This window comes from Arvicola amphibius, chromosome 10, assembly GCF_903992535.2.
Source record: "Arvicola amphibius chromosome 10, mArvAmp1.2, whole genome shotgun sequence".
NCBI classification, from domain to species: Eukaryota; Metazoa; Chordata; class Mammalia; order Rodentia; family Cricetidae; genus Arvicola; species Arvicola amphibius.
This window is the reverse complement of record NC_052056.1, coordinates 77,485,248-77,498,418: the sequence shown is the minus strand read 5'-3', so window position 1 is coordinate 77,498,418 and position 13,171 is coordinate 77,485,248. Positions and strand designations below refer to the sequence as shown.

The window sequence follows — 13,171 nt, the reverse complement described above, 5'->3', positions numbered from 1 at the left end:
CCAGCGGACAGTATATAATTAATAACATGCGCTGCATCTGGCCATAGAAAATAATGTTCATATACAAAGGAAGATGATAATGTCCATGTTAGCCCTCCAAGAACCGGCTTTTATTATTGAGGGGATCTGTTGGACATAGAATGTCATAAGCAGGAAGACCAGAGGAATAAAAGTCAAAGGCAATGGATGAGTTAAGAAAAGTACTACATCCTTTTCTGTTTGGGGCAGCACTGGGTATTGGGCAGTCACTAATAAGCAAGAAAGATTGGCTGAAAATGAGATATGGACAACCTATCTAAAGTTTGCTTTTTATTGTTACTTTGAGACATGGTCTTACTGTGTGGCTCAGGCTAAGAATAATAGATTTATACCGCCACACCCAGCAAGGTATAGTTGGGCCCGATCCCAAACTCTCCATTATCCTGCCTCATTCTCTTCAGCTTTTTATTATTGGCATGTTCCACCATAGCTAGCTAGCTTCACGCATATTTTTAAGGTGTGTATCTGGAGTATATCATTCATACAGAGAGCATTTCATTCCTAAAATGAGTGTAGTTTTTCCACTGAGATTCTTATTTGCTACAACAAGCATATGCATGCAGAATAGGCTATGGTACCCGGTAGTATATTTATATGACATGTGAGCTAACACTAGTGGAGAGGAGAGTCAAGTAGTACCGCATTGTGGAACTTCATGATGATTGTTTCCCAGGTCCACGGAAACACATAAAGGGTTTAAACACTATTTACAGCTTCTGTTGGCATATTTTCTGTAGGGCAAAGAATGGGAGGTGTGGTCATTGTTTGTAAAATAGAACTCAGAGTTATCAGTAAGCATTACCATAGCCTGTTTGATTGCAATTACACCTGTAAAGAAAAATACAAAATGAAACACGTTTTTATAAACATTTACATAGTTCAAAAGGTGGTCAGATGGAAATGCCTTTTATGCTTCTTGGGCTGCACTGGTTGTCTGGCTTCTTTTATAGAGTTATTCTGAGTATTACTAGGGCTTTATCTGTAGCTGTGATAGATTTGTTTAGATTTTGTTGTTGTTATTTTTTTACTTTGCTGATTTGGTTTGTCTTCAGTAGTGTGATACTAAGAAAACTTTGTGGTCAGGCATGGTGTTGCACACCTTTAATCACGGCACTCCAGAGGCAGAGGCAGGCAGATCTCCATGAGTTCGAGGCCAGCCTGATGTACCGAGTGAGTTCTAGCTACACAGAGAAACCCTGTCCTGAAAGAAAAGAGGGAAGGAAGACAAGGGGGTGTTTGTGGCTGGACTGAATGGTGAGCTTTGCTTGAAGGTGAATCATAAAATGAAGCATTAGCTCTGCAAAAGAAACTATGAGTCACACATGTTGAAAAGTTTAAATCACTCAGAAATGAATGGATTGGTAGTAATCTACAATAGGAAGTAGTAGTGGCTAAGACATGGAAAAAATCATTTATTCATTGGGTTTTTTTTGTTTGAGTCTTAACTACTTACTACAGTGCCTCATGCTGGAAACCCTTCATGCTACTAACTCTTTAGGAATTGGTTGATAGGACTTTTTTTTTGAGACTGGATCTCATTGTATTGCTCTAACTGTCTAGGAACTCACTATGTAAATAGGGCTGATTTGAACTCACAGAGCCTCCTGAGTGCTAGAACTGATGTTCTGCTACACCTAGAGGTAGAAAAGACTCTTAAGGAAACACATAGAATGGAAACAATGAAAACCTCAAGATCAATCAGACAGAATTTGGAACTTAATTGTATTCTTCCTCAAAAGTGATAGCTGGGGGCTGGTGAAATGGCTCAGGTGAATAAAAGCACTGCCCAAGCCTGACAGCCTAAATTTGATCCCTGTATTGAACAGTGAAAGGAGATAATCAACTCCTAAAAGTTACCTTCTGACCTCTATATACACACCATAGCACAGACATCTTCATACAGACACATAATAGTAAAAATAACAGCTGGATTAGAAATGTAACTCATTGGTAGAGTGCTTTGATAGCCTGTGTAGGGACCAGTCATTATCAGGGTTATAACCTCATTGACAAGCAAGTTGTCTTTTAAAGGAGACTCAGGCACAGGAGGTTTTGTGTGCCAAGTAGAGAGACTGGAGTGGGCAATTCCCTGTGGAATTCCCAATTCCCACAGGAGTTCCTCACTCTCTGCCCTTCATGAGAACCCACATGGGAAATAGCCTGCAGGAGACTTAGCAAGTGGTCTACTTCTTTTGATAACATTCTGCAAAATAAATGTGCTACTTCTTGGAAACAAGAGGCTCTTTGAGAACAAAGGCCTACACAGTGGTCAGGAGGAAGATATTTGTGCAGTGGGTAGGGGCTCTTTGCTTGTCTTTCTCAATTATTGATACACTCTCTGGGCTGTCTAAAGAGAGATGGAGGTCCAAATAGCTATGTCCTGTATCTTTTAGACTTACTCTTCCTTTGTTATCATACTTGTATAGCCAAAGTTCAAGCCCTTGGATTTTTTCGTTCTTGTTCTCTCTCTCTCTCTCTCTCTCTCTCTCTCTCTCTCTCTCTCTCTCTCTCTCTCTCTCGTTAAACTCGTTTTCATGGGTCTCAAAATTCTCTGGTAAAATTTTGGTCAAATTATTTTTATTTAAAAGTACCAGTTTTGAAAACGAAGAATTTTAAAATGCCTTGGGCCACAGAACATTCACCTTTTCTTGTGGGGGTTTTACAAGGTATTTGTTAGCATTAACCAGTCTTTTACTGTTGAACTTAAGTGCCAGCCCTTGTTTTTTAGCTGACTTAATACAATGAAGCCTCCATATTAATCTGTTTTCCAAATAGTCTTATACTGTTAACTTGTCTCTTTCTTGCATTGGTTTCCTGGGGACCAGATCTTTTTATTTATATTGACCTAAGTAGAGTATGCTTGCATTTTATATGCTCTGGGGTCTGTAAGGAAGCCCACCTAAGTAGCATCACAGTGTTAAGACAGCTAGATGATGAGAGCCTTGGGAGGTGCTGCTTGGAGTCAGCATGTGAGAAGCTGGGTGCTGTACAGAGCAGTGGTGAACAACAGGATAGCCCAGTGGTAAAGCCAGATGACCTGTGTTTACTATCTGGACTCACATGATAGGAGTGAATCAACTGGTGAAAGTCATCCTCTGACCACCACCTATGACACACGCATACAGTATATAAATGAACATCAGAACAAATGATTTCTCTTAAGTACATGAAAGCTATAAAACTGTCAGGATTGACTATGTAAAAAGTAAGGAAATGAGAATTTTTGGAAATGAAACAAAAAAAATTTTTTAGGTCAGAAATAGAGGAGTTTGAGAAATAGGACAGGGCGGACAGCTTAAGAAAGCAAATCATTCTGTAATTCTGTGATTCTGTAAGCTACAGTGGCATGGAGAGGAAAGGGACTCTAGGTGGGTTTGGTGATTTTATGTCTATACATTGTAATATGCGGATACCCAAGGAGGCCAGAAGAAAGTCTCAGATCAGATCCCTTGTAATTTATAGGCAATTGTGAGACACTTATTGTGGATATTGATGACCAGTTGGGTCCTCTGCAAGAGTAATCTATGGTTTTTTCACTGTCGAAAAGCACATTTCTCCAGTCCCCCTAAGGTGGCTTTTCTCAGATCACCTAAGTGAGAGTGCTGTGCACTCACACTAGCTGATGGTTATGAAATCCAAACATGGCTGTCAGATTATGTCCTATTAAATTATCATTTAGCCTGTTTCCTCACCTCTAGCATGTATCTTGTCATCACTTCAGAATAATGAGTTTGTAGTTTCCAGAAAGGTATCTAACGTAGTATTGGTAGCATACACTTGTTATTCATGTTACTGTTCTTGTCTTTTTATTTTCGTAGTGTTTTGATATTGGCTCTTTGGTATCTCTAAAAAGGTATCCCACTTTTTTCTCCCTTAGATCTGTGACTTTGGCCTTGCCCGTGTTGCAGATCCAGATCATGATCACACGGGGTTCTTGACAGAGTATGTAGCCACACGTTGGTACAGAGCTCCAGAAATTATGTTGAATTCCAAGGTAAGAAAAAATAAACAGTAGCTATAAACCTTGTCTTCATCCTTCAGTCTGGTATATCTGGCCACAGCCAGAATGCTGTCTTAGTCTTTCTCAGAATTAACTTTTGGGTCTTAGGTTTACAACATCTTGATTCATGGTAAACATAAATGTCTGTGCCCTCCCTTATCTGCAGTACTGAGGCGTTACCTATAGCTGCTTCCACACCTACTTTTATGTTTCTAGTAATTCATGTTTCTGTATGTTCCAGAGCTGTTTGTTCTACAAACTTCAGTTTGCCTGATAATGAAGAATTTCTCTTCAGCAAAATTATTGGGTGTGGAAAGAATAGGAACCACTGTGGACTCTTGAAATCACAGGGTAGATAGTTGTGTTTCAGAATGAAGCCCTTCCTCCTCTTCACTGAGTTGTGAAGAGTAGATCCAGGTCATCCAAACTCTGCTAACAAAACCTTGATCTTGGAAGTCAGGCAATAATGGCACACCTTTAATCACAACACTCAGGAGGCAGAAGCAGGCAAACCTCTGAGTTCAAGGTCTCAAATTCAATCTGGTCTCCAGAGCGTGTTCCAAGATAGCCAGGGCTACACAGAGAAACCCTGTCTCGAGAAATAAACCCAGCAATCTGGACCGTGGTAGCACATACCTTTGTTTCTGGCATTTAGGAGGCAGAGTAGGCAGATTTCTATGGTTCAGCATAGCAAGTTTTAGGATAGCCTAGGCTACATAGAGATCTCTCAAAAAGACAGGAAAGGGAGGAATGGGGAGGGTGGAGCAGGGAGAAGCGGGCAGACATAATCCCAGCTCTCAGGAGCAAAGGTAGAATTGCCATAAGTTTAAGGCCATCCTGGGCTATTAAGACCTTATCACAAATAACATGACTGGGAAAAAAATGAAGTATGTATGCATTTTTTGTTAGAATTATAAGCCAGTATGCAAACTTGAGGGCTGTTTAGGGTGTTGAGATTCCTTCCATTTGGGTTAGTTTTTTTCTGGTAGGCTTTTTGGTTTTGTTGTTATGCGTCTATGAGTACATATCTGTAGTGCCCAAAGATGCCAGAAGTCATTGGATCCTTAGGCTGAATTATAGGCCTTGGTATGAGCTACCCATTGTGGCTGTGAACCAGTCACGGCATCTTAGCACAGCAAATACCTGCCCTAACCCGTGCTATTGGTGAAGCGTGTGGCACCATCTCAGGATTTGACTTCTGTGTCATGCGTTTAATGTGTATGCATAGAAACGATGCTAACTTCAGTATATTAGAAGGCAAAGCTGTTTGTACTGATGACAGGTAATACTCATGAGCAGTTTCTGGGTCATTTCTAGAACACTGCAGTTAATAGTAATTGGAGGAAAGAGTTGTGAGATTTTCTTTTCATCAAACTCTCATGCTTTTCTTATTCTCCTTTGGTGGTAACATAACTGTCTTCCCTTTTGTGTCTTGATGTTCTTTATTATTTATTCTCTTGAGTTATAATCTATGCTGTCTGGGATGTAGACCTCTCCCCAGCACCCTTGGACAGTTTCCTGCTGTTCTCTGGCATCAGCTGCACCAGACTAGACTGTCTTATATACACTCCCTGCCCCAGACCTGGAACAGCCATTTCTCTCAAGAACCCAGATTCCTCTTAATTTGTATGTGTTATTGCTTAGGGTTTTCATTGTTCCCTTTATTTAGCTTTGGCCCAGAGCAGTGGTTATTTTAAATTACAAGAGTTTCAGAAAGAATTAGTTAGAATTCTACCTGTTGTATTGTTACTTCAGGAATCAAGTCCCTGGTTCTCTGGTTTCCCAAATCAACTCACTCTTCAGTTTTACTGGTTGACTCCTTCCTTTTCCCTCTTTATTGTATATATTTCTCTTTCCATTTATTTCTGTACCTAGCATTTTCTATAAAATTCGCTTGTTTGAAATTGAGAAAGAGGTGGGGCTTTTCTCAGCCTGATTGATATTAATATTTTTATTCTTTATAAAATGGATAAAATTATTCTAAAAATATAACAGTGTCCCTATAAGTTTATTTGTAACTTCATAAAGATGAGTTAAATGACATAAAGTGAGTGTTACTACTCCACCTCATACCCCGATTTCTTTGGAGTGGGATTAGAGGTGTTTTTTGCTTTTACTTTTTTTTTTTTATGTATACAATAGTCTGTCTGCATGTATGCCTTCAGTCCAGAAGAGGGCACCAGACCTCATTACAGATGTTTGTGAGCCACCATGTGGTTGCTGGAAATTGAACTCAGGACCTTCGAAAGAGCAGGCAATGCTCTTAACCTCTGAGCCATCTCTCCAGCCCTTGCTTTTACTTTTTAAGTGTTTCTCTGTATAGTCCTGACTGTCCTGGAACTCACTCTGTAGACCAGGCCGGCCTTGAACTCACAGAGATCCTCCTGCCTCTGCCTCCCAGGTGCTGGGATCAAAGGCGTGCACCACCACCCTCCAGCAGCATTTCTGAAAGCCAAATTACTGTGTTTTGTTCTGTATCTGTGTGTTTTGAAATGGGAGTCTCAAAGATGTTCAGACTGGTCTACCACATGATTATCAGATAAGAAGATCTCATTGTATTCTTTGGGACACCACATTCTATTACTCTCCTTTTCTGTTATAGGGTTATACCAAGTCCATTGATATTTGGTCTGTGGGTTGCATCCTGGCAGAGATGCTCTCCAATAGGCCTATCTTCCCAGGAAAGCATTACCTTGACCAGCTGAATCACATCTTGGGTAAGTTCTTGAGCATGGTTACATGAGACTCACTATAGATGTTGGGTTTTTGTTGTTGTTGATGGTGATGATTTGTTTTAATCTTCTCTAATTTAAAAATATTAAAGATCTTTTTGTGAAAACTTGTAATGTGGGGTGATTACTGGGCATGGTAAGAAGACATTAAGTGCAGAGTCCCTTCTGTGCTGTAGCTGGTGTATGTAGTAATTTGTTCTTACATTGACAATTAACAGCTAATATTCTGTCTGATAGGTATTCTTGGATCTCCATCACAAGAAGATCTGAATTGTATTATAAATTTAAAAGCTAGAAACTACTTGCTTTCTCTCCCGCACAAAAATAAGGTGCCGTGGAACAGGCTGTTCCCAAATGCTGACTCCAAAGGTAAATCTTACTTTATCGATAATTTTTTTTTTCTGTTTACATTCTCCTATATGCAGATATCTAGTTTGGTCAGCACCATTTGTTGAAGATATTTTGTTTTTTCAGTGTATAATTCTGATTGTCCGTAGGTGTGTGGGTTTAAGTCTGGGTCTTTGATTTGATCCCATTTAGAGCTTGAAATAAGACATTGTGCTATCTCAGGAAGTTCTTTTATTTATTTTTTTAATCCCTTTTTTAAATTGATTTTTATTGAGCTTTACATTTTTTTCTGTTCCCCTCCCTCCCTTTCTCCTTTCCCCTTAGTCATCCCCCCCCAAGGTCCCCATGCTGCACATTTACTTAAGGAGATCTTGTCTTTTTCTACTTCCCATGTAGATTAGATCTATGTAAGTCTCTCTTAGTGTCCTCATTGTTGTGATAATTTTTTTCTTAAGCTTAGCTTTAGGTTTGCTTATTAGGTTCCAACCTGAAATCTCAGCAAATTAACTTGTAACTATTTAGAATTCTTTATTTAGAAAGTGGTAGACTGGAAAGATGTTTCCTTGGGTAAGATTGTGGACCACTCTTGTAAAGAACCTATTAGTTTTTTATATCAGTCTCTTCACCAAGTGGTATTGACATTATTAGAACTAACTACTAGAGTGCTCTTTCTCTCTCTTTTCTCTTTCTATCACACACACAAACACACACACAATTGGTTGATATAAGTGAACAGTATAGAAAAGAGGATCTGAACAGGCCAAGGAGAAGGCAGCTCACAGCTGGTCCTCAAACATTCTACCTACTATGCTGTCTTCCAAGCCTAGCAGCATGGATGGGCCCAAGTTAAGGTTTAGAAATATTTGCTTATAATTTACTTTGGTTATAGGAGAAACTCTCTGTTTTCATCTCTGGTACATATAGTACAGTTTGTTACTGTAGATAATGAATAATGAGAATCTCAAAATAACTTTGTGGGGAGAGCATGCTTATGACAGGATCTTTCTGTATAGCCCAGGCTGACTTTGAACTCAAAAGTTACCCTCTTTTCCTCAACTCTTGGTTTCTGGGGTTACATTCATACCTGACCTAGTTCCAAATAGCTTTTGGTGTTTTGCTGTGGGTATAACAAAATCATATATGTAGAAACATACTGTTAATTTTGAAAATTAGAACTTAACCCATATGACACATTACCTTTTTTAAAAACATTATTTTTTATGTGTTGAAGACAGATAACCTGCAAGAATTGATACTCTTCTTCCACCATATGGGTTCCAGGATTAAATTTAGGTGGTCAGGCTTGGCCAGTTGCTAACCCTAACACATTACATTTAGATTGGATTTTCAGAGTTGCTCTCTTAGATAGACTCGTACATTAGAAAACTTGGTGATTAAGATATAAGTTGACCTGTTCCCAGACTCACCCTTTGTTCCCTTACTCTTTCTCTGCATGCTTTTGGTTTCTATCAGATTGCTTGAATCTTTCAGCTTATTTTCCTTAACTTAAAGTCATACAAGAATTGATGCCATTAAAACCCAGGAAATTAGCTAGGTGATGGTGGCTCATACTTTAATCTTAGCACTCAGGAGGCAGAGGCAGGCAGATCTATATGAGTTTGGTACCGGTCTCCAAAGTGAGTTCCAGGACAGCTAGGGCTACACAGGGAAACCCTATCTCCAAAAATAAAGCAGCAACAGCAATTTTAAAAGGAACAAAACAGAAAATGAAACGAATGGTGTAGTATGCAGCTATAATACCAGAACATCTTCCAATCAAGCAGGAGGATAAGTCTTGAACCTGAGATTTCCGTTTTCAAGCTGAAATAGTAGAGGTCTTAAGTATAATAATAATTCATAGAAAAAGGTGTTATTTAATATAAGGGAAAGTACTCATCTTTACAATATATGAACACTGAACAATCAGAGAATACTCTCCTTTCCCTACCCTTTAAAAAAACAAACAAAAAAAAAACCCAGCTTATCAAAATGGCAGACATTGAGAGTTGAACTTATTTTCTGGTTAAGGCTGTGGGAAATAGAGCAGAACATATGGTGGGTTGAGTCTCTGTGGAGGGAAGTTGGGCAGTTTTGTCTTGGATCTTTTTTTCAACAATTCTAGGTACTCATCTTTTCATTCTGCCAACACTGAGAGTGGATGTGTATTTAATTTGTTTAGTTTTAATTAAGAATGAAATTGAACATCGGGTGGTGGTGGCTCATGCCTTTAATCCCAGTACTCAGGAGGCAGAGGCAGGCGGATCTCTCAACAGCCTGGTGTACAGAGTGAGTTCTAGGACAGCCAGGTCTACACAGAAAAACCCTGGGGTGGGGGATGAATTGAGAATTTTTTTACTTGGTTGTTGAAAGTTTTTAATGCTGAATCTTTTGAGCCAGTAATGCTGCAAGTTTCTTCTTCAAAGGAGTCATAGTTTAGAATTTTCTTCAAGGTGCGAGGGAAGAAACAATTATTACAGCAGATGCTACAAGGTAGTTGGAACTTGATTTGGAATACATTTGGTTTAAATTATTACTCATACATGAAAATGAATTCCTAGAGAATCAGTGATCAAATGCAATTTTAAATGGTGCTGTGACTTTGGAGAGGTGGCTCAACAGTTAGAGCATTAGCTGCCTTTGCAGAAGACCCAGGTTCAGTTACCAACACACACATTGCAGCTCACAGCCACCCACAACTCCAGTTCAAGGGGATCCAAAGCCTCTTTTGACCTCTGAGAATACTAGGCACACATGTGGTACACACACATGCATTCAAGAAAAACACTCATACACATAAAATAACAAATCTTAAAACAGCTTTTTAAATCATACTGTTGAGAACAATATTGGGGTATCCCGTTTTCTGAATTCTTTATGTACTCTTTTCCTAAGCTTTTAACACAAACCAAGAAGGGCTGGATATAGATGATTCAGTGGTTAAGAGCACTGTCATTCTTCCATAGGACCCAGGTTTGATTCCCAGCACTCACATGGAATTGTAACTCCAGTTCAGGGGATCTGACACCACTTGGCTTCTGTGGGCACCAAGTATGTACTTGGTACACAGATACACTTGCAGGCAAAATATCTATACACATAAATGAATAAATAGTTTTTAAAAAACTAAGAAAGCAAATATGAAAAAAAAGTAAATTTGGTCGCATAACATTTAAAATAATTTAAAGCCAGAAAGATGACTTTTCTGTCAAGTCTGACAGCCTGAATTTGTTCTCTTGGACTACATTGTAGGAGAGAAATAACTCATGCACATTGTCCTCTTGACACTCACATATACCTTGGCATCCTTGCACATGAGCTTACACACACATTCAAACAAAAGGTTTTTTTTTTTTTTTTTTTGGTTTTTTTTCGAGACAGGGTTTCTCTGTAGCTTTGGAGCCTGTCCTGGAACTAGCTCTTGTAGACCAGGCTGGTCTCGAACTCACAGAGATCCGCCTGCCTCTGCCTCCCGAGTGCTGGGATTAAAGGCGTGCGCCACCACTGCCCGGCTCAAACAAAAGTTTTAAGTATGTTTAAGGTTTAAAACATTAGACTGATTAGTTATGGAGATACAGAGAATAAGTCTAAACTGAAATAGCATTTAAAGCAGTCTGACAGTAACTGTAACATGGGAAGGGATTACACCGCAATGGTTACTTTTAGAAAGAACCTTGTCTCTCAATCAATAAACAAAAATCCAGTGTGGTTTACATCAAATATTTGGGAGTCTTTTAAACTCTGATATTGTGTATGTGAGTCATAGTTGGAATCATGAGCTAGCATGATGTTAGTGCCACAGAGTTGCATTTATTCTGGAACTCAATCACCTCAGACTAAAGACTGCTTTGAATGTTGCTTAATCCATGGCCTTTGAAAAAACATTTTTTTAAAAAAAATGGAGACTGGTCCATATATGTAACAAATAAGTGCCTAGCTTTCCAATGATGAAATTTGGAGGTAGAGACAAGAGAATCTTCAGAAACTGGCAGGTCACTTAACCTGGTGCATACAGAAATGAACAGAAGACTTTGTCTTTTAAGCGGGGAGAAGGTTGTATACCTGTGGAGACATTCACAGTAGATGTGTATATTGCACTCACACCACGCCTGGGAGGAGGGTGTGATTGAAACAGTAAGGCATCTGATACAAAGTGGAGACAGAAATGACTGGACCATTGGAGGGGCAGGACTCGTGATAGGAGCTCAGTGTGGAAGGTTGACTGAGTAGGGAAAAGTCCAGGGATATCACTTCTGGGAACTATCAGCAGGAGGAGATCCATAGTCCATCAGTTGAATAGGCTCTTAAATCAGGAGGAGGCTGTTGAAGGATTTGATGGGGTAGAAATTCTGAGGTTTTGTAGTGTGTTGCTTAGACCCCAGTGTCTCCTTCACCCAAGGAATCTGAGGGTTCCTTGCGAGTAGAACTACATTCATATACTATTAAGAGTATTATTACAGACTCCTTTACATCACCATATACTTTCACAGCACTGAGGCACTGATCACTATGACTGCCATCACTAAGATGGCAAGTCTATGTGGCACTAGTGCCAACCCTGGGCTCCTACACTACCATAACTTCACACTAAAAATGTTGGGTGCAGGGAAGAAAACTTTGACAAAACAGCAAAAGTCCTCTCTTTATTAACTCCTAAACTCAGTACAAGTCTTTGTGCTATTCTGTGTGAAGAAATAAGACATCTATTTAAGAGCATTTCTGCCATATTTGGAATGCATCAGCTTTCTTGAAGAAGAGTATTCATGTACTTACTGGAACTGATCTGAATTAGCCACTTTTAAAAATGGATCTGTAGTGATGATTTTGAGGCAGTCTTGCTGTCTTTGAACTTGATTCTTTTGCGTTAGTTCTCAAAGTAGCATGTCTTCAGTAAGTTTTAACAGCTATAAAGGGGTTCTGAGGTCAAAGGGTGTGAGGAGCACTGTTACTATGGCAGTTTTTAAAATTAGTTGGTTTTCTCTGGACCTGTCCAGAAGTTCAAGTTGAAGTTGCAGTCAGTATTGATCCAAGATGCGAATTTAAACAGACCTGGAGAGCTAGTTGGCTTGCCCAGGATGTGGCTAGAATAAGGATGGGCAGGGCAAAAGAATGGAAATCTGTAGTGGTATTTGTATTTTAATAAACAAAGCTTTCCTGAAGATCAGAAAAGTAAAACAGCTACACTAGCCAACCTTACAAACCAGGCAGCAATGACACACACCTTTAATCACAGTTGTAGTCAGAAGTTTCTTTCCTAGTTGGTCCCACAGGAATTGGCTGGCTATGTACATATAACCTTTGAAAGTACTAGAAAATGTGGGATTGTGAGAAGGTATTAGTGATCCTAGTCAGATATAATCTCAGCTTCCAATGGGGTATTCAGTCTTTAATGGAAAATAAACTGGAAGAAAACATACACATGGTGTAGGAGGTCCTTCTGTTTATATGTTGCTTTTATTGGTCGAATAAAGAAACTGCCTTGGCCTTTTGATAGGGCAGAACTTAGGTAGGCAGAGAAGACAGAACTGAATGCTGGGAAGAAGGGTAGAGTGGCAGACGCCATGGTTCTCCTGCCTGAGACGGACGCTGATTAAAATCTTGCTGGTAAGCCACAGTCACGTGGCGATACACATTAATGGAGATGGGTTAAATTAATATGTAAGAGTTAGCCAATAAGAGGCTAGAGATAATGGGCCAGGCAGTGTTTAAATGAATATAGTTTCTGTGTGATTATTTTGGGTATAAGCTAGCAGGGCGGCTGGGACGAAAAGCAGGCCCCCTCCAAGCAGGCCCCCTCCGCTCCTGTTAAATACACACAACATAGGTTTAGATACACACAACATAGGCAGCCATGATTTGTGCTGAGTAGTAACCACAGATCTCTGGTGTGGGAAGATGCTGCAAAACAGTTTAGGGCTCTCAAAGCCCCTAGTTGGCAGCTGCCAAGGGAGAGCCAACTTTCTTCACGTAAATTGGCCATGCTTACATGCTTGCCCCACACTCACATGCATATCAGTAATAACAAAAAAAAAAAAAAAACGGCTTTGGAATGACT

The 13,171-nt window shown here is 39.6% G+C and overlaps 1 protein-coding gene across 1 annotated transcript in view; it reads left to right on the top strand.

Annotated features, from left to right (window-relative positions):
• The window catches only part of Mapk1 (mitogen-activated protein kinase 1), a 65,316-nt gene that overhangs the window by 39,468 nt on the left and 12,677 nt on the right, over nt 1-13,171 (top strand). Inside the window, exons 4-6 of the mRNA XM_038345025.2 lie at nt 3,917-4,033; nt 6,642-6,756; nt 7,009-7,140. Coding sequence (XP_038200953.1) covers nt 3,917-4,033; nt 6,642-6,756; nt 7,009-7,140 — 364 coding nt within the window. The remainder of the gene's footprint in view (nt 1-3,916; nt 4,034-6,641; nt 6,757-7,008; nt 7,141-13,171) is intronic.